Source organism: Halichoerus grypus, chromosome 2 (assembly GCF_964656455.1).
Source record: "Halichoerus grypus chromosome 2, mHalGry1.hap1.1, whole genome shotgun sequence".
In the NCBI taxonomy this organism is placed as follows: Eukaryota; Metazoa; Chordata; class Mammalia; order Carnivora; family Phocidae; genus Halichoerus; species Halichoerus grypus.
Genome location: NC_135713.1, coordinates 11,842,206 through 11,868,677, shown reverse-complemented (window position 1 = coordinate 11,868,677; position 26,472 = coordinate 11,842,206). Strand labels below are relative to the sequence as shown.

Sequence of the window (26,472 nt, the reverse complement as noted above, 5' to 3'; positions counted from 1 at the left end):
TCTAGTTTATCTAAAGCAAATACTCCATTTCTGGACCATTTACCCATGTCACTCACCTCCTACCTCCTATCGTTGGGATGTGTTGAGAGTACAAAAACTGGCTTTGATCATTGGCCTGGGTAAATTGCAACGAGGCTTTGGGCTGGAATGACACAGACACTGCAAAAGTAAAATGTGCAGCTTGGGGGGAAGGAGACAACTTTTCTTCCTGCTCTCCGGAAGCTTGGATCTGGGCAGAAATCATGACTTCATCAAATAGAACAATATTCATATGAACAAAATTAAATAGCCTAGAAATCAGAGGCTTCCCCACACCGCATCCCCAATGGGCCGTGGGGTAAAATTGTACGAGGCTCAGATGTAGAACGATAAGGGTTGAACTTATATCTAGTCTATTTTGGGGGGGGGTGTTTCCTACTCATTTCAAACCTAGACACCAATATCCAGTACTAAATCTTTTCCACTAGAACTATCTGTTAAATAAACTGGTTATGTGTGTAGATAACTCTATAAAGTCAGTCTTACACAAATCTTTATGACACCTTCTTCCAGATCCTGTCCATGGCTACAATTCAATCTGCCGCCAATGGGCACCTCAAATTAAGTAAATCTGAGTTATAGAGTTATAGAACTGGATGATTTTAAACATGACCTTTTATTCTGTCCTATGCAACAGATATAGGGGTAACTTGTACATAGTCATTTGAGATCAATTCCAGAAAAAAAGTAAGACATACATGTAGCTTTTAGTTTCTCTTTTTAAATTATCTTCCTCAAAAATTGGAGTTAATAATTTTAAACATCAACACAATGGTATATGGCTGGTCATTTATGAAATTATTACTGTGAAGAGTAACTTTTTCCATGCTTTGATATTAATGCCCACTTGAAATTCTGATGACATTTTGTAAATATTTTTAAAAACTTTTTCTTTTTATAAGCTGCTATATGCACATTGTGTTAAATATAGAAAAGTATAAAAGGAAATTAATCATACTATGAAGCTGTATCTAAACACTGTTAATAGTTGAGCACATTTTCTTCCAGCATTTTTTCTGTATGTATATATTTTTTCCTTACACTTTTGAGTGTAGAGTCTGTAAATCTTGCAATGTCCTTTGATCAAAAACTCTATAAATTGAAGATAAAGCTGTACCCTCTGAAAGATAACACTCTGAATCCAATGTAAATGACTTTGTGATCTCTTCTTGGGTTCTGTGTAATTTAGAAAACTCCCCATTCATTATCATCACTTGTTTTTCTGGAGTTATCTTTTCAAACAACTACTAAGTTAAAAAGAGGAAGCAAAAGAGAGGCCAAAAACTCCCTTTGAAATCAGTTCTCTGATTTTGAGTCTTTGACAGGAAAAAATTATCAAATGTCCCATTAACTTTGCCACTGTGTGATTGAAATTCAGAGGCCTCTCAAATCTAAAAAGTGCTCTTTGCCCTAATCAAAGATGACACTATTCAATCACTCATTTAAAAAATACACTTTTAGAATACTCAAACAAGGATGGCGGCCTTTCATTGATTCACTGGAACTTTCTCACTATTTCTCCTTAAGAGGGAAGGCGTGTGTCTGCATTGACCAGCAGCAGCACCAGCAGCAATGTGGCGGGTCCTTGTCCAGAGACCAGCCAAAGCAAACCGGACTTGATGAGTATTGATCGAGGACCTCATCAACCCCACATTCCAGACAAAGGTCAGTGTAATTAGATTGCTTTGAGTAAAACGAGCCCACGGAAACCTAGAGTAACAGAATGGATAAACCCTAAGGTGATATTTGCTTTAGAAAAGAACTCCTTCCCAGAGAATTCCTTTAAATAACAAGCTCTCTTCGTATATATTAAATAAGATTTCACTATATTAAAACACACCTTTCAGAAACTTGCTATGGAGGAGAGTCCTATACACAAGTACTTCCTGTTTTGCTGCGAAGTCCTTTAAATAATATTACTTGACACCATATAACACAATAAATAATTACCAGATTTTCATGTTAATTATAGGGGATGTCATTTGGGGTTACATCAGAGCTACAGGGTGAATTATCTTCTTCTTTCTCAAGGCCTTGTATGGACTGTGTGGAATTTTAAAAGGTCTCTTAAAGGGCATAAAATATGGAAAACATTTAATCTTTTCAAATAAATTGTGAAATGCCTGAGACCAGAATGTTGAGGTCTCTAGCTCGCTATGAACACCAGCTTTACAAAGCTAAATGTGAGGTAATAGGTTCATTCCTAGATGCAAAATTACTTTATCGCTTTTAATAATAAATTACTTTAATTCATTATGCTAATTACACTTTAAAAGAATCATGTGCAAGGGGTGCCTGGGTGGCTCAGTTGGTTAAGCGGCTGCCTTCGGCTCAGGTCATGATCCCAGGGTCCTGGGATCGAGCCCCACGTCGGGCTCCCTGCTCGGTGGAGAGCCTGCTTCTTCCTCTCCCTCTCCCTGCTGTTCTGCCTACTTGTGCTCTCTCTCTGTCAAATAAATAAAATCTTAAAAAAAAAAAAAAAAAGAATCATGTGCAAGGCGGAGGAGTGCAAAATCATATGAGCAGGATGGCTCTCCTTCAAAAATTAGAAATTTCAAGAGGGCAACAGTGTCGCGGATAAACCAAACACAGGTCCTTCCAAACGCTGGGTTTTGCGCCGGCTACGCGGGTCGCACACCCACGAAGCCCCCTGCACAGGAGGCTCCCCCCCACCCCCACCCCAACTATTTTCTAAGAGCAGTTTTTGGTTCAGGACAACATTCAGCAGAAGGGACAGAGATTTCCCACAAACGCCCTGCCTGCATGAGGCACTTTTCCCTCACAGGGCCTCAACCCTGCTGTCCCAGTGCGCTGGTGGAGATGCACGCTGGCTTCGCTGTCACGCCAGTCTTAAGTTTTAGGTAAAACACTTCGCACAGCTATTCTTTACCCTGAAATCACTGGGGCACGGTATAATAAAAAACAGTGTTTTCTTTCTTCTTTCCCCTTGTTTATCCAAAAGAGACAGACTTTCCGAGTTTGCTGTTTTACAACAGCGGTGCATTGAGGAGACTCTGGGCTCCCCGTTAGCAAGCTGTGCTGGAGGCAGGTCCGAGCGCTCCGAAGGACGGCGGGCCCGGCCTGGGCGCGTGCAGGGAGCGGTCCCCGCGGCCCTCGGCGCCTTTTCCCCTGGGACACCCCGACAGTGATGCCCCCTTCGCTGCGACCTTTGCTCGGTCTCTGCGCCCGCCCAGAGCGTCACTCCATCTCTCCCGGGCCCTAGTTCCCCGGTGGGCCCGAAGCAGGCCCCCAGCCCCAGCCCGGGAGCTGCCTCCTCGGCCAGTCTCCGCGCGCCTGAGGCGGCCACCGGGGGACGGGGTTCGCGCGGCGCTCTCCCAGGGACAGCCGGGGGCTCCCGCTCCTTCGCAGCCCCGCGCGCCTCGATCTCTCCCCGCGCGTCCGCGCTCACGTCCCCCCGCTGCCAGGCTCGCACACGCCCCGGTCACTCCCGGGACTCCGAGGGGACCCCAGTTCCGGGCCCCGCGGGGCGGGCGACAGGGCCCGGTCGCCGAACCCGGGCGTCCCCGGGGCCTCCAGTGGCTCTGGGCCCCCGCCCCTCAGCTCCCCGCGGCGCCCCAGCCCCGCCGCTCCGCCGGCTCGCGCCGCCGCCCCTGGCCGGCTGGGGCACCGCAGCGAGTCCCACCCCGCGCGCCCCCGGGCGCGGCGGAGGCGGCGGAGGCGGCGGCGGCCCCGCGGCCTGTGCGTGCGCAGCGCCCCCCGCGGCCGCGCCGAGCGCAGGCGGCGGCGGCGGCGGAGGGAAGGAGGGCGCCGCCCGCCCGGCCCGCCCGGCCCCTCCCCAGCCCGCCGCCCGCCCGCCCCCGGGGCCGCCGGCGGTGTCCGCGCCTCCGCGCCCGCCCCTGATTTCCTCCGCACGGCGGCGGCGGCGGCGGCGGCGGCGGCGCCTCGTGCGCGCGGTTATTTATTTATTTCCGGGCCCCAGAGCGCTTATAATGGAGCCGCTGTCAGCAGAACCTACTGCTGCCGCCGCCGCCGCCGCCGCTGTCCCTCCTCTTTTTTTTCCCGGCAGATCTTTGTTGTGTGGGAGGGCAGCAGGGATGGACTTGAGCTTGCGGATCTCCTGCTAGAGCAGCCGCGCTTGGAGAGGGCGTCGCAGCCGCGAGAAGGAGCCGCCGCCGCCCCGAGGCCCCGCCGGACCCGGCCGCGGCCCGCCCGCGCCCCCGCTCGGCCCACTCGCCCCGCGCCTCCCGGCAGAGTCCCCTCGCGGCGGCAGATGTGTGTGGGGTCAGCCCACGGCGGGGACTATGGTGAAATTCCCGGCGCTCACGCACTACTGGCCCCTGATCCGGTTCCTGGTGCCCCTGGGCATCACCAACATAGCCATCGACTTCGGGGAGCAGGTAAGCCCCGGCCGCGCCCCCCCGTCCCCCGCCCGGCCCGGGCAGTTCCACCCTGAACCCCGCGCCCTGCGCCCCGCGCCCGGCTCTCTCTGCCTTGGCCTTAGACACCCGGGCGCCAGGGGATGAGAGCAGCGGGGAGTCACCTGCTCCGAGTCCCTTTTTATCCTGGAACATTTGGTTGGGCTTGCAGCTTGTCAAGGATGACTTTTCCAGCACTCCATTTCCCCCTCCCCCCAATTATTCAGCAGACTTTTCCAGCTCTCTCTGGAAAATGTTAAAAGACCAGAGGGTTTAAAGCTTCACCTATAGAAGGGTTTTTAGTGCACAGCAGGAGTATTATGTAATTTGTTATTATGTAAACCTCAGATCTGTAAGTAAAATGTAGTTGCTAATAGCTCAAGTGCTTGGTTTCTATTTATCCGGTGTTGGTGGTGATGGTGATGGCGATGATGGGGAGATTTTGTACTAGAATGTGTCCAAGTTGATTTTCCAGGTACTTCTAATTTTCTTTTTTTTTTCTGCCCAGGTATGAATTACGGGTGCCCAAATGTGTCCTGATAAGCCAACCGTTGGCCATCTCTAGTTTGGGGTCTCTCTCTGTCTTTTTTTTTCTTTTGGTCCACTAAAGAAGGGGAGCACATTTTTGTTTGTTGCCTTCTCGTCTGTTTCTTTTTCATGTTTTCCCCCATTTCTTTCCATGTGGCGTCATTGCAAATCCCCAGAGCTGCAGACTCTCCAGCAGCGGGGCACTGGTACTCTGCACTTTGCCTGTGGGAACCGTTTTCGCAGAGTCTCCAGCGGGATGCAGCTGCATTTGAAGGCCAGGGAGGGGATGGGGGTGGGGGGCAGTGGCCTGCCACCTTGAGGGGCAGGTGTGGGAACCAGACGCGGCGTGTGATGAGCCTCACTCCTGGTACTGTAGTACCTTACTTCTTGGCCTTTAAGTCGAGCGACTTCATAGAATTTTTGTATAGAAAATGCACCTATATAGTTGTGCACTTTTAGTTTTTAAAAACCCACTTTCAGAAGGGGGTTTGTTTGCTCTGTTTGATGAATATCTGCTTGGATTTGTCTCTCTGTACTCAGAACTTTTGATTGATGCAAGTCTGTAAGCTCACTAATGCTTAGCCCACATTGTAAGCTGCTTTTTACTTCAAATTGTCTTGCCAAGAAGTGTTCACAAGATAGTATAGTCTCTAGAGACCTTTGTCTGGTAAGCCAACTAATTTCCTTTGGTGAACTACTATATTTTTTCTGTTGCCACTTTGCTCACTAGGGTCCCCCAAGGGCGTCTCTGCTGCTCCGCCTCCTTCCCGCCCACCTTCCCGTCTTTCCTAATTCACTGGTGACTTGAGGTGTTTCCTATAATCCGTGGAAAGGTTCTAGGATCTGAATTTACTACACTGCCCTGCACATTTTAGATGAGTCAAGTGCTGTATGTTCACCTGCCCCTTTTACTATTTTAAGGCTTATTTTCTTGGAGCTACCCCAAAGGTTGTCAGAAAGCCCGCGGCTGCTCACCTGATCCCTTACCCCTGAACTGTTGTAGTGTCTGTGTGTGTGTGTGTGTGTGTGTGTGTGTGTGTGTGTGTGAGAGAGAGAGAGAGAGCGCGCGTACACGAGAGCGAGAGAGGGAGAAAAAGAAAGAAAATTACATGGGATAACTGGTGAAGGTGAGAGTATTCTTTGTCGTAATTAAACGACCTGAAACGTACCATAGTATTGCCTCACATTTGCCTTGATATAATACCAGGCAGACATAACTAAGGATTTGATTTTAGTGTAAGGGAAAGGATCTCCTGAGGTCACAAAAGGGAGGCTAGACATAAGAAACATTTGGTTTATACATTTGGTTTATCCTAGTGGGTCTAATAATGCAAACGCATCCTTGAGACATTGCTAACCTTTTAACATTGCTAATTATCATAGCTGACGTAAACAAAGTACTAGAAGAGTTGTCTCTTTGCACAGAAGTTTTATCAACAAGTGTTGTTTGAGGCCCTTATCCCTTAAGTGCCGGTGTGTTTATGAGGTTATAGGCTGCCTGGTGGTAGAGATAGTTTGTCAGAGTTAGGGGGGAAGGAGTGGGGAAGGAATTGATAGGTTTCCAGAACCTTCTTTTGCCATCTGGTATCAGATAATTGTTTTGCAAAATAGTACAAGGGTAGAGGGACAGAACTTACATTTCCTTAAACTGAAGGAAAAGAATTACAGTAGGAGTTGAAGAGTGACCTGGTCACATGTGGGTAAGAATAGAAGTGCATTTTCCCCCAACTGCCTTAAAACACGACAGAGAGGAGGAAAATGAACCTATTTGCAAAAGTAGGTCTACTTTAGACTTCAGAAAATATTCTGCTCTTGACAGGGGTTTTTAATCGTGTTTTAGACAGATGGACACGTGTAGGTCTCTACCATTCTTTCAGAGTGGGCAGGTGTATTACCCCGTGCCTTGAGTGAACAATCCTGCATATTTCAGTAATTTACTCATCTTAAAGTAGAGGGGTAACAAAGGGGTACAGAGGTCAAAGGTCAAAGCAGCACTTGGGTCCCATGCCCTGGAGATGATCAAGAAATGCAAAATGCAAAATTAAAAAATAAAACATCTCATTAGCTTTTAAGTCTCTGACTTGTCAAGAACAAAAGATAGTAAAAGATGAGGTTTTTTTTTTATGGTTATAAACGTCTCAGTTTGCTGTTTCTGTACAAAATGTGGATAGAACTTTTAAAATGGAAATCCAGCTATATACAGGATTCCATTGAAATTTGAATAAACAGCACATATGTGATTGTGTAAAAGAATTACATATTCATAAATTATCTCAGAGCTGTCAGTGCATGTGGGGAGGGGCTAGGAAGAAGCCTGCAATGATTCATCCAGAGCCTCCTGATATATGAACATTCAGTTGTATATAGATTTCCCTATAATTTTATGGCTCAGTCAGGGAGGAAACCCAAATATTATCTTGTTATTCTAACAAGACTAACAAAACCTATTATCACATTTTAAATTTTGGCAGTGGGAATAATTTGGGGGGACGAGGGAGGGTTGAGTCCTACACGGGGGAGGAAAGCTATATGGCATAGAATAACCTGCTTTTTAATATTAAACAAAAGCACCATGGGAACAATGAGAATCAATCCATTATTGCAGAAACTAAAATAATGTTTGTAGAACCCTGTAGGTGCATAGTACACTTTATGATAATATCTAGAATTATCATTTTATCTCTATTTTTACAGATTGAAGTGAGGAAAGACTGAGAGGTTTAGGCAAGTGAAGTCACTTGTCCAAGATCACACAAGTATTATGGGGCAGAGCCAGGATTCAAGCCCACATCTGCTTCGCCCTTGGCCATTCTGCTCTCCGCCTCCCCCACTCGGGCCCACCCACTGAAATCCACCCAGGAGTTCTTAGAAATTTAGGAATAAGTTTCTGGCTTTTCTGATTACCAGCTTGGGCTTAAACTTAATCTTGGCTGTCAAATTTTGAATTTTATGAGGTAAGACAATCATAAAAAGGGCTCTCAGGACCAGGGGATTGTGATCAAGAGATTCACAGAAGAACCAAATTATACAGATAATTCATAGATAAATCAACAGTGTATCTTATTTTGCCTTTGGTTAAAAGGGAGGAAAAAGATAAGAAGCAGCAGATACTTCACAATAAAATTTTTAGAAATTATTTACTCTTTATCACTAGAGCACTGTAAATTGCTAAAATAGATTTTGAACAATGTATTTCTTTAAAGTATCTGCATATGTCCATGTTGTCACCATGTTCAAAGGACTGTTATTTCTACTTAAAACTAAACTTGGTACAAAGTCCCTGAATTCCTTAAAAGCCAAGTTCACCAAATTATGTAGAATAAATCAGTGAACTTTGCTTCAGGGTCCTTAATGGCGCTTAAAGTGTTAAATACAACTCCATTATGAAGCCTTCAAAGGAGTAAAGAAGGTTGAAATTGTTCTCTAAACTTAGGAAGAAATGTGTTCTGCCCAGTGTCAGGTAATTCACTCTCTCACCCCAAAATGATAACTGTGGGTATTTCCGATTGCCCTGAATGATTCACAGAATCTGGTTGGGTCCAGTACAATAATTCAAAGACCCAAAGTTTTTAATGTGTGAATGAAGAGCTTTGTATATGGACTGTGACAATTGGTAGAATAAGATGGGTAATAGGAATGTTAAGCCGTTTCTAACTTAGGGATCCTAGTGTTAGGCTTTCACAATACAAGGGTCTCAAATTACTAATATCACAAAATGGAAAAAAAGAAAGGCCCAGGAAAAATAGTTTAATAAATGTCCTTTTTGTCTACTAAGTAAAGAAATACATCCCCCCTCCCACCCCAGACCAGGAGGTACAAGAATGAAAAAGGGTGAGTGTCTGACATTGGCCACTGATGGAAGAGACTCCCCAGGCCGAGCTTGCCTTAAGTGATAATAAAACTGCCCATTGTATGTTCCACTTTGCAAAGTACCTAGAGACAGAAATGGCAACCTCAAGCCAAGTTTCCAAGCAACCGTGGGGGGGGGGGGGGGAGTTCCCTTCAATTTATTCAATATTAATGGAATAGACTTCAAAATGCCATTCATTGTTTTCTAATTATAAAAATAATATATGCTAACTGTCAAAAGTTTGGTTAAGTATTTAAAAATGGAGGGAAAAAGTAAAAATACCTGATTCCACCCTGAAGAAAAAAACTTTAACATTTTGAATATCTCCTGCCAAATTTTTTCCATCATAATTGAGATATGTATGTTTCACAGAACACAGAGGCATTTTTCCCATATCACTTGCAAGTATTTAAGTATGATTTTAAATAGCAGCATAATATTTGATTATACAAGCATGCTATAATTTCCTTTGCTGTATATTTCCTTTTTTTGTTGTTCTTTTATTACTTATCGAGTACCTACTTTTTTTGCAATGGTATTTATTTTTTATTACTTTTTATTATAGAAGAATAGTTGGCATACAATGTTATATTAGTTTCAGATGTACAACATAGTGATCAGACAATTCTATACCTTACACAGTGCTCACTGTGATAAATGTGGTCACCATTTGTTACTGTACAAGGTTGTTACAATATTATTGACTATATTCCCTATGCTGTGCTTTCCATCTCCATGACTTATTTATTCTCTAACTGGAAGTCTGAACCTCATAATCCCCTTCAACTATTTCTTCCCCGATTTGTTTAAATGCTGAGGTTTCTTGTTTCCTGCGATATAAAGTTTCAGTGAGCATCTTTGTGTAATAAGCAGATAATGCGTTTTTTCTGACTGCCTTGGGCTTTATGCCTGGCGTAATTTGGTACCTCTTTCAGTTTCTCGTTCATACATAGAAAATGAGGTCACTCTTCTCTGGCAGTCCATATTGAGTCAAGGACACCGTGACCTCCTTAGTCTAACTGATACTCTGTTCTCCATGGTGTTTCCCAGTTCTCTTTAGATATATACGTTTAAAGTACCTCTCTTTCGATGCACTTAGGTAAGTAGATTACTTCTAGAGCCACGGAGGTATAATCCTGCAGCGGATTTCTCCACTTATTTATTTCTTGACTGGTTTGATGACTAGCCTAACTACTGCTTTGTCAGAATACTTCTTCCCAAGCATATCCTTCAAAAGATAATTGAAGTCTTCATATATCAAGACAATATCTAAGTCTCTTTCTAGGAATCCATCACATTCTTTGAAAGCAGTGAGTCCCGAGTCATATGGTTCATGGTACCATCTCACTTTTTAGCTGTGACAAGCCCAGTGTATATGAGTGCTCAGTAATGTGATTTCCATGTCTCCTTACTCTCCCTTGTCTGACTCGGGGCAGGTTATGTTGGGATGGGAGGATGAGAGACGCCACATGGAAAATCATTCTTCTTTAATGTCCTATGTGAGTTGGAATAAATAAACCCTGTGAAACTCATACTACAGTGACTTGGCTGATGCCTACATTTTAAAAAGTCTGGTATTTTTTCTCACCTGAGACTCTATGAGTTGCTGTGGAGACACAATAGAAATAAGGAAAACCCTGTTTTTCTGCAACAATATCTGGATATGAGCTGCCTACATGAGTGCATTTTTTTTTTTGATAACAGAAGCTTATCCCTTAAAATTCAAATCGTTGGTTTTCTTTTTCTTTCTTTAGTACGAGAATTATCATTGCTGAAAGTACGTATCGCACATCTGTCCACCTTATTAAATAAATGCAGTATGCAAAACACCATGTAACATTTTTTGGTGTCTTGTAAATACCTGTTGTGCTGGGCAGTCAGGGATATCTGCTGACGGGTGGTAGTCAAAATACTTAAAGAGTTTGGCACTGACCAAGACAATAAAAGTAATAAAATAATAATAAAAATAGCTAACACACGATGAGTACTTTTTAATTTCTTGCTTCGGATCTGCCCCAGGCCTAAGAAACTAACATTTACAAGAATTCCATGAAACATGAAGATTAAATCATTTTGGAGGCCTCCTTTGGGAAAAAGCATATACACTTCGTGACACTTGCTTTCCTGCCCTGCGCTGATTTTGTTTCTGTTCTGGAGACATTCTAGAGTCAGTGTCAAGCAAGTGATCGTTGAACAAGGGAAGCATTGCCGTCTTTGACATGGCCCGGCCCTCAAATTACTTAGATTCTGGTTAAGAAAACATACGTGAAACACTTCTGCAATCGGGGGGGCACCGATATATAAATGTGTATAATTGCACAGTGCAGTTAATGATGACACACGCAAGGTGCTCAGCAAATGCAGGAGAGCGGTAAGGCTGTGCCCACTGTTCCGAGGTAGCTGTCTTTTGGCTGGGGTCACCCCCTTGCCTCCTCTTCTCTAAAAGCCCTTGTCACCGAAGTGGGAAGCACCCCATCTGCAAGAGTGAATATAGAGTCACAGTATAGGTAGATTAGCAGACTTCATAGTAAGCCATACAAACTCGGGGTTTCTTGTTGTTTGTTGTGTATTTGTTTTTTCCATGGTTTGGGGATCATTCAGCTGCTGTTCCAACCAAATACCACTCACAGTGCTAAGGGCAAATGAGCTTAAAATGACAAAGAGGACAGTTGTCTCGGTCAACTAACTGACCTGTGCATCACAACTTTCTGTTGCTTCTGTGTGATTGCTCCTTTATACCAAACATGTTCTCGAAGTCCATCCTGGGAAGGGTGAAAACTTGGTTATTTGTCAGGGCCAAGGGGGTAATTTTCTCCCCCGGATAAGGAGTTATCAGAAACCATCTGCACATCTGGTTCAGGAAATGCTCTGGGGTTTCTAGTTGGGGGAGTACATTTTGGTGTCAGTTAGCTCACAGGTCCTTGCTGGGTTTTGCATTTTTTATGGTATTTTGATAGCATTAGATGGGCCAGGCACTGTTAGAGGATTGCCTTTCTGTAAAGATGGGTTTGGCGCTGCAAATGCGCAGCCCGCCTCCTGACGTCAGTAGACCTCACTGTCCCCAGCCTCAGGGTGGAGGAGGGGCTGTGTGTGGCTCCTCATCCTAGAGCAGAGGGGGGCGAGAGGCACCTGTGCGCACCTCCAAGCACACGCTCACCAGCACACTTCCTGTGCCTCGTTGGGACGGAGACCACGGCTGGCAGGGGGGGCCCTCTGACTCAAGGCTGGGAGAAAACTGAGAGCAAAAGTGGGAATCCTTGGATAAGCAGTTGCAGAGGTGACTGGAAAGGAGAGGCTGAGGCCCCTCGGGACATTTAGCTGGAATGAAATGGCTGAAAAGCAGAATGTCTGCTGGCAGGTTAATGAGACTTTACCTAGGGAGCCAGGTGAGCTGAGGACGGGAAGGGGCCACCGTTGGCCTAGTGGCTGGGATTTCCGAGGATGTGAGAAGTAAAGGTCGCTTATTTTGTGAGAGACCCAAAGAGGACTGGTTTGGGTCCAGAAGCTTCGAGGGTCAGTAGTCCTATGCCAGCATTTATGGCTGTGAGAGCCGGTCGCTCCAGGTTACTGTCTTAACTAAGTGATCATGAGTCCATGTTGAGAAGCTTTTCAGAATCCCTGCTGTTTCTTAAAAATATAACATTAAGTCTGGGGAAGTATCTGAGCCTCTGACTGTCCTTTTTACGATTTGCCACGTGGCTTCGGTGGGCCTGTTCTGTTTTCAGAGCTGCCTTTAAGACGATAAGAAGTTTGTATGCTCTTGAATGCTGCTCCATAAACAACCCGGAGATCTGTTGGCCACTGGGCCGTGCATTTTAATAGAGGGGAATAATAGTGCAGAGAATCTAGAACAGCAGATTACAAAAAAAAAAAAAAAAAGTTGTCTCACATCTGAGTGCTTTAAATGGCCTGGCAGGAAATTTGCTGTGGCTGGGACACGGAGGCCTCCCACCATATGTGGCCTGAATTTGACATTTTATAAAGACAGACTGGGCAGAGGACAGTAACAAATAACCATGCTTAATGAGAAAGAGGTAACATTCGCCTCCTCGTGAGTCTAGCCGAGCCCAGTGGAGAAGCAACCAGAAAGGCATCTTGCAGCCAGCTGGATCCGAAATAAGGGAGTCAAAGTGTGTCTTCTCAGCCCCAGATTTCATACTTGAATGTGGTTCCCCGGTGCACTCTTGGAGACCTTGTTTTTCTTGAAAATGGGTCACGGTGCCTGTCCCCTCCCTTTTTAGCTGCAGCATTGCATCATCTGGACCTGACAGATAGTCAAGATGTATCTCCTTTCTACTCCCACACAAAGGGACATACCTTTGGGTGTTACACCACCTGGGCCACACACCGATGGGGCTGTTGACCAAATCTGGGCAGGTTCCCTGGCACAAGTAGTTAGTCCACCGTGTGTTTACCAGACATCCCGAGACGTGGTTCAGCAGTGAGGAGGAAGGAGCTGGGACTCACAGGGGCAGTGGAGACCCACTGAAGGGCCCAAGGCAGACAGAGGCAGCAGAGGATCAGCACTGAGCTGCAGAACCACCTCTGTTTTTCTAGAATTCTTATTTACTCAAGTTCCTTCTAGGCTTAATGTGACTTCTTTCAGAAAGGGTTCTGGCAAGCCTATTTTTCATTTCTTTTTAAAAATCAAGGTATAATTTACAGTGAAATGTACAGGTCTTAAGTGTACTGGTCCATGAGTTTTGACAAGTGACAAATGCATATCTGTGTTACCCACACCCCAGCCAAGGTATGGAACATTTCCCTTGGCCCAGAAGATTCCCTGGTCCCCCAGGGCCAACCACTATCCTGGTTGCTGTGGCAAGCCTTTTTAAGTACTCATGCAAGACGACACATGTGCATTTGGTCCCAGATAACTGAGTTTGGGGCCACTAATTGTTATTACAGCGTGTAGCGCTCGGTATTCTTTCTTCTTGCAAACTTTGGCTTGATATTGTAGATTTTTGTAGGTTCTAGCTAGGTGGAGAATTTGGCTTTCTGTATAAAATAACTTTTTTCCTTGGACTGTCTGGTGGTTTTAATTCTTCTGATGGTATGCATCCTTCAATTATAAGAACTGCTGATTGTTTTGATGTTCAGACATGATAAACATTCAAGTCTGATTTAAAAGGTAACAGAACAAAATGTGGTAGACACATACAATGGATTCTTCCTCAGCCTTAGCAAGGGATGGGATCGTGATGTATACCCCCACATAGGTGAACCCTGAAGACATGCTAAGTGAAAGAAGCCAGACACAAAAGGACGACTAGGGTATAATCCCACTTTAGATGAGGTGCCTAGAATGTCAAACTCCTAGGCAGAAAGTGGTATAGTGGTTGCCAGGGTTTAGGGGGAGGGAGCAAGGGGCAGTTAGCGTTTAATGGGTTCAGTTTCAGTTTGGGATGACAATGTTCTGGAGATGGCCCGTGATGATGGTTGCACAGTAATGTGAATGTTACTTAATGCCACTGGGCTGTATACTTAAAAATGGCAAAATGATATTTTTTATGTTAGATATATTTTATCAAAATAAAAAAAATTTTTAATTAACATCAAAAGCTGCTGGGAAAGCCTGTGGCTTTTGAAGAGGATTGGTCTTCTCAAAAAAACAACACGTATTAATTTTATTCTAGTTATATTCATTTTCACTGTAAAGGGGAGGGAAATCAATAAATTTTTGAAGAAACTAAGAATCCTGTGCAAACCCAGCCCCCAGAGGTAGCGGCTGTAGCTTATTTCACCACATGTTCTTCCCGCCTCCTTTTTTTTTTTTTTTGGCATGTATTTTACAAACAAAATTGTAACCTCTTTCCATTTGCTATCATAAGCAGTTTCCCTTTAAGTATTCATCTAACACGTGATGATGAATAGCTTCCGCATGTTCTCTCACATAGATATGCCATAATTTATTCCCTTGCAGTCAGATGTTCAAGTTGGTTCTGTTTCGTTCTATTATGAATAATGGTTGGCAACTTTTTTTGGTACAGAACTCTTTGCACACATCTGATTATTTCCTTGGATTAATACTAGAAATACTTGCGTACGTGTGCCCGCTTTCCAGGCTTCTGCAGAAAGTTCCAGTTTGCCCCTGCAGGTGCCACACATGAATGTGCGTGTCCCTGGCCCCTAGCAGGCAGGCCCTGCCTAGATGCTGTCTCACAGCCCAGTGGCTCCCGCCACCAGGAATCTCCACGGGAGTTCTCTCAAAGCCACATGGTGCCCAGCTCCTTCAAATGATTTCTTTTATTAAAAGCATTTTGTTTAATGCTGAGAGATCAGTTCAGTTTTTCATAATGCAACACTTTTAAACTGTTGCAAGACTCTCATTCTTTTCAGTGGGCAGGTTTTGGACCAAATCCCTACTCTGCAGGGGGTTGGACAGAAGCACAGGGAGGCAAAGGATTGTGTTGGCTTTACTTGCATACCGTTGGGAAAATACCTGTCCCGGCAGCTTTCAAAGCAGAGAGAAGTGTTTTTTTGTTTGTTTGTTTGTTTTTTTAAGATTTATTTATTTGAGAGAGAGAGAATGCTTGGAGGGGAGGGGAGGGGCAGAGGGAGAGAGAGAATCTCAAGCAGACTCCTCTCTGAGCAGGGAGCCCGAAACAGGACTTGATCCCACACCCCTGAGATCATGACCTGAGCCAAAATCAAGAGTCAGACGCTTAACAGACTGAGCCACCCAGGCGCCCCAAGAAGTGCTTTTTTGATGAGTTCAGTGATGCTCAAGAAGTGTGCTTCCTAAAACTTCCCAGGTGAACACCTGGGAGAGGAGAAAAAGTTACCTTTCTAGATGCCAGGCCCTGCCCTCAGGCACCTGGCATGCACCGTGGGGGGTCACCTTCCCACTTCAGAGATGAAGGGATTGAATGAATAGCTGTGCCCTGTGTCATTCAGCCCCTCGGGGAAGCAGCCAGGCTCCTGGGACTGATGGCTCCTGCTTAGTCTCAGAGGAGAATATTTGTGTTGACCGAGTTCTAGGGAAATGCAGAGCTAGTGATATTTAGGGGAACTGGAAGAGAAAGTGTTCTCTCTTTCCTACCACCCTGACTATGGCTTCTCCTATTTAACCTGGTCTCCTGGCTATTTCAAGTCTACCTTGGAGAGCAGAGAGGGGAAATGGTTCACACTCATTCGGAGGCGCACTGAGTTCCTGTGGCTTCTTGCTTCTTCCACATTACGCCTGCCCAGTAGTTTCTGGTAGTGCCACAAGCCGACCACAGCAAGGTTGAGAGAAAGGACACCCACTCCTGACAGGATCCCTGGATTTTCCCTCCATCCCTGTACCCACCGGCTCTGTGACCTAGAGCAAAAACCTTGACCTCTGTGGGCTTCAGCCTTCCCAGCTGTCAAACAGGGAGAAAGGGTTTGCATACCTTCGTTTGGAGTGTAGGCCAAACAGAGTCTGGACACAAAAGTGCTTTGAAAAGTATGAAGCGCTGCATGTGTCAGGGGGAGTATTGCTAAGACTTTGAGCCTGGCATGCTGCTGCTACAGCTGTTTATTTTTACAGTCTTGACTAGCTGACTTTTCCTGATACTGATTCCGTGACTTGCAGTAGGGGATTTCTTAACCCAGAGCCAGCTGGGTTAGGACAGACAGAAGCATGCTGAAGGCTGATGCTGGAAACACTTGGACTTTACAGCATGGGTGTCAGCAATATTCTTGTTGCTTTTTTTTTTTTTTTCCACTTTGAGGAAAAGACACTGCTGGATTTTCTCAGTAGTTTTTTTTTTATTTATTTATTTTAGTTGAATTGCTGGGATTTAGATAACATGTGCTTTTTGAAATGATAGATTACATTTACTTTGAATTACAGGCTGCTGTTTGTCACAGACTTGGAGGAGGATGGCTACATATCCCATTGACCCCCTTCTCTAATTCAGACTTCCAAGTGGGACCAGGCCTTTCTCAGTTTTGTTGACAGTGATGGCAGTGACCCACCAGGGTGTTTACTGAGCTAAAGTACGGTGGGTGCTTCATGAGCCGGCAGTTGTAACCTGTTTCTCCAGGTGCTTCCTATGCTGTTCCAGAGTGTTTTCCCTATTAAATAATGGGGAATGTGGAACACAGAGGGCAAGAGTGTTCATGAATGTGTTCATTCAACAAATGTTTCTTGGATACCTACTCTGTCCCAGCGCAGTGCTAGTCACAGAGGACAGAATAAGAAAAAGGATGGACACAGTCCTTGGCTGTCAGTGATTATCCCACAGGATAAGCAGACGGGCAGGCACTTTCTACAGAATGTGCCCTCCTCTGGGATGATCTCTGCAATCTTGTAAGAGGAACCTTTACCTTTAAGGGTCAGGGAAGCTTTCTGATTGAGCTGAGACCTAAAGAGGATAGTGTGTCCCTATTCTGAAAAGCAAGGGAATTCCAGGTGAGGAATGACAGATGCTTCCTATGACTTGAACAGGGAGCCAGACCAGGAGGGTGCAGGGGCAGGACCACAGGGAGAGCAGAACCCAGACCGGCAATGTTCCAGTTTGGCCTTGATCCTGAGAGCAGTGGGAAACTTTGAAGGGTTCCTAGGAGGGGTGTGGTGTGCTTGGATTTGCATATCTGAAAGATAATTTTGGTTTCAGCAGGGCTAATGAATTAGAGGGAGGTGAGACCAGCGGGAAGGAAGCCATCAGAGAGGTGGCCTAGAATAGGGCTGGGGCGGGCAGGGAGAACCTAAAGGAAACACCTTCTAGAATCCCGTGGGCTTGGCCACGGACGAGATGGGGTGGGAGAGGGCCGCCGGATGATGATGCCACCAAACATTACAAGAGCTGGTTTGGAGTGAAGAGAACAAGTTCCGTCGCAATCATGTTCATTTGTTAATAAGTTTAGTGAAATGTTTGAAATCGCTTGCCTGAGAGAGAATACAAAATATGGGTAATGGTGGGAGCTACAAAAATATCTTGTCTCTGTCTAGCCTTCTGTCTGTCTGTCTCTGTGTGTCTCTCTCTCCCCCTTCCTCCCTTTCCTTCCCTTTTTTCTTCCCTCCTTCTCCTTCCCTTCCCAGGACAGCTTGGTTACATCCTTTATAAGTGAGAGCTGTTGGCATTTTTACTTCAATGCAAATGCTATGAATATTTATCTTTCCTTCAACATGTAAAAAAATGCTTTATTATAATACAGTCTGTTTCAGCCACTTGCCTTAATGAAATAGTGAGGGGGAAAATTCAACATTTCTGAATGTTTGGCATTGGAATCCATGAGGACTTTGGGGGAAGGAGATTTGTCTGCATCATCATGGTGCTGCGCTAAGGATAAGATTACATTTGCACCAGGTGCCTGGTGACAGCAGAGAGATGCCATCTGGAATTAAATTTGATGAGGCTCCCTAGTTTGCTCTTCCTGTATATTAAATGTCTGCTGGGTAAACAGTAGGGAGTGGACTAACCTTAGAGGGGTTCCTGTTATGGCTTTATGTTTGTTTATCTGTTTTTTAGTATTGTCTAGAGCTTACAGTCTGTTTATAATTCACAAAATGCAGTTAGAATACATTTTGCTATAGAAATATTATGAATTGTGGCTGGGTTCCCAGGCCATTCCACCAAAGTAATTTAACCCTTAGTGTTACTAAAATATTATATTATCTGCAGCGAGGACTAGTAGAAAACCATGCTGTTAGAATAGTAGGAATTGGGGAAAGCAGTAATGTTGAAAAACGTCATTTGTCTTAATTAACTTTAAGAACAGTTGGTTTGGTAACAATGTAAGAAAGGTCATGGCTGGGAGAGGGGGAGGTGGGTGCCCCCCACCATGGACGTCAGGTTAACTTAAAATCAAAGCATGGGAGATACAGTCAGTACTATTTAATTAAATGTCTGGTGGCAGATGGTAACTAGCCTTGTGGTGATCAGTTCACAGTGTATACCAACGTCGAATCACTGCGTTTCACATGAAACCAATAAAATATTGTACATCAATTGTACGTCAGTCATTAAAGAAAATAAAAGCATCTTCTGGATGCACGTGACTCATCAACTGTGATTACAGTAGCTTGCTGTGTTTTCTAGTGAGTAAAATTTTGTAACACCTACCTGTACCTATGGATTTAGGCTTACCTGTGCTTGCATTCTTTTGACATCTTCTCGAAAAATAATGCAAAAGCAGCATTTCCTAGGAAGAGACCCACAAGCCACTAGGAAGCTCAGAATGTAGATGAGAATTTGAGGAAGTGAAGATATTTTCTGGAATTGGACCATATCCATATTGTAAAATGAATATCTCTAATTATATATTATATCCAGACATTTTTTTTCTTTTTGAGAATCAGCCATGTCATCTCCAATGTAAGACAAATCGAATGCCTTAGATTACATGGAGAGACAAATACTTAACCCATTTTTTTTTCTTTTTAGTTCAGCCGAAGTAAATAACCTTATTTCAGGAGGCAACAAAATGAACATCGCCTTTCCCTTGCCTCGTGTACACTTCATTTTTGCAGAGGACTTCACAGCTTATAAAATATATTCTCATTAAATGTGATAGTTGATCCACAACCCAGAGGCACGTAGGGTAACCCTGCACGGAAGGAGAAGGGAGGCCCCTGCCAGCGGACGTCTGTAGAGGCCCTGCTTGGCCATAGAGCCCACTGGCCCCGGCCGCCCTCATTCCCCTCTTGGAGCTGAGCTCCACCTTCCTTCCCAGCCCTGGGTCCTGTGGAGCCCCAAGGAGTATGGAGTCCAGTGTTGGAGTTACAGAAAACAGACCTGGAGAGCAGAGAAGTGGCAGGGCTCCGAGCTGCTGAGAGCCTGGCGGGTTCCTGCGTGCGCAGCCCGGGGATAACCTCCCCTGCTCGGGGGTCTCTGTGTCCTCAGCCTCCTCCCCCATCCCTGTCTGAGGGCCCGCTCTGTCTAGTGAACATGGGTGCTGCCTTTCAGCATGAGCTAGAGTCCCGGCACAAGCTTAGCAGAGTTGAGTGTCACCGGCAGGGTCCACCCCAGGCCCCCTGGGTTCTGGCTTGCATACATGGCTCTGTTCTTCCCTCAACATTCATATCATAGGGCTCCGCCTTGCCAGAATGACCCGCCCGCTTTCACCCCAGCCTCGCTGCCCGCCTCTGAACTGCCCCACGTGCCCCGCAGCCCGGCCTCCTTGTCTATGCTGCCGAGTATCACTTTCTTAAAATCTAATCATCGGGTTAAAAAAAACACTCGGTGTGGGCTCCCTGGGCTTTCATTGGCTGTACCTTCTGGCAGACATTGGCGCTTCCTCTGCTTTTCAGCACCTTTTCATAAATCAGGTGTCTTTTTTTAAGGATAATTTTTCCCTTTCAAGCATTCATTAATTTCAGAATAGGTTGCCTGGATGGCCGCAGTGATGAGTCTTGCCTTTTCATTCATGGCAGCAGTCCGCCCTTCCTGGAGGCCCCAGGGCTCCTGCGTCCCATGCCTCCTGGCATCTTGGTCATGCCACATCTGTGTCCCCACCTTACCACGAAGCCCCGAGGCAGGGCTCCCTTTCCCACAGCACTCAGCACAGGGGGAGCCTCAGATGGGCTGGGGTGAAGTAAATGGATGACGTGAATGACCCCTTGCTTGAAACCGTAAGCCACAGAACACAGGCGATGAGCTCAAGGTCAGCGCCTAGGGCCCACATCTTTTACCAGCTGGAGCGCGTCTGTCCCTCTACATGGAGGGCCGGCAAACTGAGTTGGCTGCACTTGTTCCTGAGCGTGCCGCCTGGCACACAGCTCAGCTCAGGTCCGCGGCGGGACCAGGAGGACGCGTGCGTGTGTGCGACCAGAGTGGCCTCCCTTCCCCACCCGGAGGGGAAAGCCACTCCTCGCAGATGTCGAAGCTGGCCCCACGTCAGGGAGGGAGTGACCAGAGGGACTTGATACTCGGGTTCACCGACTGGTCTTCACGTAGATGCCAATGAGGCCGACTACCTTGAGAAACAGTTATGCTTGTGTTTGGGATAAGAAGCATTTTCTGGTGAAAGAAAACATGCCAAAACATGCCCTTTTGTGTGAGGTGTTTTCGCCTGAGGGAAGAAGTCAGGGTAATTTGAGTACTACGGGGTGCTGCCTAGTGAGGCGGTCTTAACCCAGCAGGTGGGGAAGGATGCTCGGGAGTCCCCCACACCGCGGGCCACTCCTAGTTAATGGCCCTCACCTTCAGCCCCGGAAGTCCCCCAAGACAAGCTTCCCTGTAGGGGTACACATCCAGATGACCATCAAAGCAGTCTCTTAAAGGATGCCAATCTTGTCTGATTGGCAAGTATGCATCTCCATCTGGGGCAGAGGAGTCACCCTGCACAACTACAGTTAGGGTGAGCCTGGACAGACCCCAATGTGCAGAGCGACCGTGGCCAGAAGCACTTACCATGTTAGCTGTTGCCTCCTAGTAAAGAGCATTATGCACTCTGGACTTCTTGTGGTGAGAATGGGCTGCAGCCAAACCAACAAGCTTTTAATGCTCCATATTCTATGTCACAGCAGGGACAATATTATATTACATGTCACAGCATGGGACCCGAGCAGAAAGTAACACTGAAGTAATATTAATCTGATAGCAAACAATATTGCTATTAAGCCCATCTTCCCTCCCTCCATCGAATATATCGCCTGATAACCTGTAATAATTTCCTGTGCAAATGGTTTTATTTATTTCAATAAATAGTTTTATAAACTATCTATGTATCGTCAACATTGTAGGAGAGGAAAGTCCTTTGCTTTAGGGATTCTGAATGGGTTACATCACTTCCCGTGACACAAAATGAGAGAATATGGTTAAAAATAGAACTAGAGTGCTTTCCCTATCCAAAATCCAAATGAGAAGGTGGAAAAGAAAATGCCCTTGGGACGTACCTGCCACACCAAGTTTACAAAGAAGAAATCCGATCTCTAGTACATGCCAGTTCCTTAGCAACTCAGCTTGACAGGTAAGTCCAGAGGGGGAAGCGTGGAAATGAGAGTCGTGTGTTTTTAAAACACAGCACTGTATTGTAAATTAAAACCCTGTCCTCCTCCACCCAGAGCTGTGATGTGTACTTGTTTGTAGTTATTTCTCTTTTGAGCTTATTAAATCATTGATTACATAACCGTGGCAACATTTTGATAGTTTTGTGTTATTTGAGGTTTCCCTTAACATAGTATAAAATATTTATGGGTTGTTTGAAATAAGCCAGTTTTTCTCTCTCTTTTTTTTTTTTTTAATTGGATGGCATTCAGTTTTAAAGAGAAAGAAAGGAAAAAAATCTTAGAAGGTAGAGCATGGATTTGCCATAAGCTAGTAGTGGGGGCTTTGAAATTAGAGCTCGCAACCAGACTGGATGGGAGTACAGTACAATTAATCTTGTAGGGACTCTAGGCTCATATAGTTTGCATCTCGTGTGGTTTTCCAAAATGTAGAAATAGCCTTTTTATGCCTGTGCTGTTGTTTTTTTCCAGGGGTGGACAGCTCCTGGGCGTAAAAGCATTTTTCTTCTTTTATCTCCCCTCTGAGGAATTTCTATTTATTTGCTTGCTTTTTGAATTTTTGGTGGGGAGGGGGAGGGGATGAGGGGGAAAGTCAAGGGAGATGAACCCCAACCCCCCCCAGCCAACGGATCATTAAAATAATTTATAACTTACCTCTCCTTATAATATCGTTTCCTTCCTAGTAATTACTCCTGCTTTATCACAGAATGGCACAATAATAACACTCGAGGTCTTTCTTCTTCGCTGAACAGAATGTAAAACTTAGAAAAGGAAATTAAAACCCTTACTGAATTTTCGACTGTCGTTTTCCATGGGGTCTCATCATGAGCGGTGGTCACTGGAAGGCATAGGGTCCTCCCATATTGAGTCGGAGAACCTCTCTTTATGTCAAGATTGTCAGGAAGACTGGGTCCGTATCTATAGGCACCAAATAAATAGACTCCCACTGCCGGCCCAGCCGTGCGGGCAGCCTGAGCGGTGGGCCGGCCCCGCGCCGGCGGTGTGCGGTGCGGAGCCAAAGGCCGGCAGAAATGATGGGACCGGCCCTGCACAGAGGTGCTTCCCGGGAGGATAGATGAAGCCCTTGATATACCCTCCTTGATTGCAACCTTTTTGTTCACTGAGCAGCCCTGTGAACTTGCTGCTTCTCTCTGCCGAAGCATGCCGCCCTCACAGGATTGCAGGGCGCCTTCCTCACCCCCCTTCAGGGCCTCCTCATGCACAGCACTTGCTTACTCAACGGTGGCAGCCGAGGAGATGTGATTTCAAAATCGCCAACTGCCCTTTTCCCCTTCCGTGATCTTTGTGTTCCTTACTGGCCGCAGAAGCGTTTGCTTTGAGGCACCTCCTTTCCCCTCCCAGCGTGGATGGAAGTCATACCAATCATGGTTTTGCTGCTCTCGGCTAACGCGGTGCCCTGAGTGGTTTGGTTTCCTGCCCCCCCATCCACCCCCACCCCCGCCTCCCCGAGAGCATGCACTGCCTTGGATGCAGAGCCTTTCATTTTGCAAGACTGGCGTTTGAAATGCACCAGCCTTGTCTGTCTTCAGGCTACAGGACCTCTTCTAAATCGAGGTTTGCTCCTGCTGTTGAGCTGGTGGCCAAGAAGTCTGGCGACAGCCCTGGGATAGTGCACATGCAGCTAGAACCACCTGAGGCCAGAAGTTAAGGTCAGCGCAGCTTGGCACATGGGACATAATCATGTGTTTAGGAAACCAGTGAGCCTGTTTGCTTATGGTATGAAGAAAGAGTGGACTGTAGAGAGAAGCGTAACATCAGAGTCGTCCCAAGACAGCCAACCGTGGGAATATGAACAAATGAAAAAGGCCTTTATGTTAATACCCAAATTTAGGGCAGCTAAGGCATGAGGCAGAGAGAGACAAAGCCTGCAGCCCAGCTAATAAAGTTGCTCTGCTCTGCAGCCAAGAGACTCGTTCCCTCTTGTGAGGGCTGTGAATGTGGCCTTGGCTCCAGGACAGAACGGTGCAGATAATGCCAGAACACTCTATTCTTCCCCTGCATCCCCGCTTTGTGGGTTCCGAGGAGTAAGAGGAAAGGATCAGGTTCCTTAAGAGAAGGTCACATTTAGGGGCCCATGGGTGGCTCCGTTGGTTGAGCACCCGACTCTTGATTTCAGCTCAGGTCATGATCTCAGGGTCCTGAGATTGAGCCCCGCGTTGGCTCCGCGGGGGCATGCAGCCTGCTAAAGATTCTCTCTCCCCCTCTCCCTCTGCCCCTCCCCCACCTTAAATAAGTAAGTAAGTAAATAAATAAATAAATAAAATTTTAAAAAATGAAAGGTCACATGTAGGTGTCTAAAGCGGATGGTGGTTGTACTCACCAGAGCGTGTGAAACGCGTGCCCGCAGTGTTGGACAGGTGCTGCCCGGGCTGTCAGATTTGGAAGTGGGAACTGCATTAACTCGGTGGGTCATCCTCACTGCCCCTCTTTACTTAGTCCTCCTTCAGTGCTGGCCTGTGTCCTCCCCTACCCAATGCAGAGACCAAGAGCCAGGACACGTCGGGGGAGGGACAGAGGGCTCCTGGAGCCCAGCAGCAGGAGAAGCACCCGCCTTCCTCCTGAGCTTCCTCCTGCCTGCCTCTTCCTCGGGCTCAGTCTTCTGCCCAGGGCCTGTCGGTCTGCTCTCACTCCGTGGACTCTTCTGCTGCTATCAGATGGGCTCTTTTTCCCTTGTTTGGTCAGCCCCCCCCCCACCCACCCATAGTTGCTGGGAGGGGCTTTCATTCATTGAAGTCTAGTGTGTTGTGGAAAACTGAGAGCCACAGTGACTCGTCCGTCAGGGAGCTGAAGAGCCCAGGGGATGGGGTCTCTGCTGAGGCGAAGGCAGTTTTCAGACTCAGGGAGCAGTGTCTACAAAGGTTCTGATGGCTCAGTACTCTGGCCACAATATAGATGCCCGCAGACCCTGAAGCTCTTTGCTGTGCTGCAGGGAATCACAGTGGAACAAAGTGTGCTGAATATAGGAGACGGTTGGGTAGAACGGGTGTGTTGTCCTGGGATCTCCATGTATTCTGCCTTGCGTGTCCAGAACATTCTGCTCTGGGCGTTATTGCTGAGAGAGGAAAGGGAAGGAAATCACCATGCAGTGGTAACCTGATTGCTCAGTAGTGGCTCATGAGCCCTGAGTGAACGGAGGAGACACTTGAGTGTTTCTCATCAGAGGTGGCCTAGACAGAAGACCCACACTCCCTGCCCCTGCCACGTGTTTCAAGTCCAGCCCTAGAAACTCAGCTGAGCGTTTTCTCAGGATGCTGCAAACGAACGGCTTTGGTACTCTGCAGGCCTGGACGGTCAGCTCACTTTAGTCCCCCCACCCTGTCTTACACAGAGTGAGTCCGAGCTGGCTCCTAAGGAGAGTGTGGTGATGGTCGCACCACAGTGTGGGTGTGCTTAATGCTGCTGAGCTGTGCACTTCAAAAATCGTTAAAATGCTAAATTGAGTGTTATGCATATTTTACCCCAACTTAAAAAATAAAATTTAAAAAAGAAATACCACATAATTTTATGCTTTAATTATTTTCCCTTGTTTGTCCAGATGGAAGAGGCCTGCTATTTTCCTTTGTTTTGTTTTGTTGTTTTTTTTTTTTTTTACAAAACTTTGTATGTTAGTTCTTCATCCCTCTAAACATTTTGTTTGCCCCACTCTACCTAATGAATATAAAACCAATAGTGACAACTAGTATCCTTAAGCATATTCGTCGTATACATTTTCCCATAAAACTTTTAGGGAAGTTCCCAATACGTGCTAGAGGGTAAAGAAGAAAAACTCAAGATTAAGGTATTAGCCTGCCAAGTTATATAAAACCAAAAAACATGCTAATTTGGAGCAGCTGTGAGTTCTTTTTTCTGGAAGCCTTGCTTGTCTTGCTTTCACTGTCCATTGTCATAGAGGTCCTTGGAGTCACCTTTCAGGATGCACCTTGGCTGTCTTTTCTTTTTCTTAAAGATATTATTTTTAAGTAATCTCTACACCCAATGTGGGGCTCGAACTCACAACCCCAAGATCAAGAGTTGCACCCTCCACCTACCAAGCCAGCCGGGCGCCCCACACCTTGGCTGTCTTCAGGTGTCAGAACACCTTTTTCTGAGGGACAGACTCTGATGAGCCTGTCTGGGCATCATTAGAAAGCTGATGGGAACTTCTTTAACCTGATAAATCCGAATTTTGAAGGAAGCTTGAAAACGTAGTACTTACTAAATCAAATTATGTGTCTCTTCTAGAAACCATCTTAGGCAGCAAATTCATTGGCATCTGCCTTTGCTTGAACGTGACCACTAAAGCAACCATTAGAATAACTGTGACACTCGAGTCAGAAATACTGTATCATATACTTGAAGGTTGCTAAGAGGGTAGACCTTAGAAGTTCTCATCACAAGAAAAAGAATTTGTTAACTATGTGTGCTGATGGATGTGAGCCAGGCTTATTGTGGTGATCATTTCACAATATATACATACATCAAATCATCATGTTGTACACCTGAAACTGGTACAATGTTGCATGTCAGTTATATCTCAATTAAGAAAAAGAAGTAGGAGCAAACTTTTGGGGTGCTGGATGAATTGCTTGTTTTGAGTGTGGTGATATCTTCACTGGTGTATACATACGTCAGAACATCGAATTGAATACTTTAAATATGCATGTTGAATATGCCTCAATAAAGCCGTTTTTAAAATTCTTTTAATTTAAAATTTTAACAAGGAAAATAAAAGAAGAAATGATACGTAATAAAAAAATAAC

The 26,472-nt window shown here is 45.7% G+C and overlaps 1 protein-coding gene and 1 long non-coding RNA gene across 10 annotated transcripts in view; one reads left to right on the top strand and one right to left on the bottom strand.

Moving 5' to 3' along the window:
- LOC118545981 (uncharacterized) overlaps positions 1–4,885 on the bottom strand; it is a 125,948-nt gene extending 121,063 nt beyond the window's left edge. For 3 of the 9 annotated variants that reach the window (XR_013445490.1, XR_013445491.1, XR_004922330.2), the window contains exon 1: positions 57–3,653. This is a non-coding gene — a long non-coding RNA (uncharacterized LOC118545981). Of the gene's footprint in view, positions 1–56; positions 3,654–4,540 lie in introns of those variants that run through there. The other 6 variants (XR_013445493.1, XR_013445494.1, XR_013445492.1 and 3 more) reach the window with 5 other exon arrangements.
- ANKH (ANKH inorganic pyrophosphate transport regulator) overlaps positions 3,936–26,472 on the top strand; it is a 128,991-nt gene continuing 106,454 nt past the window's right edge. The window contains exon 1 of the mRNA XM_078066582.1: positions 3,936–4,397. Coding sequence (XP_077922708.1) covers positions 4,302–4,397 — 96 coding nt within the window. The 5' untranslated portion in view covers positions 3,936–4,301. The remainder of the gene's footprint in view (positions 4,398–26,472) is intronic.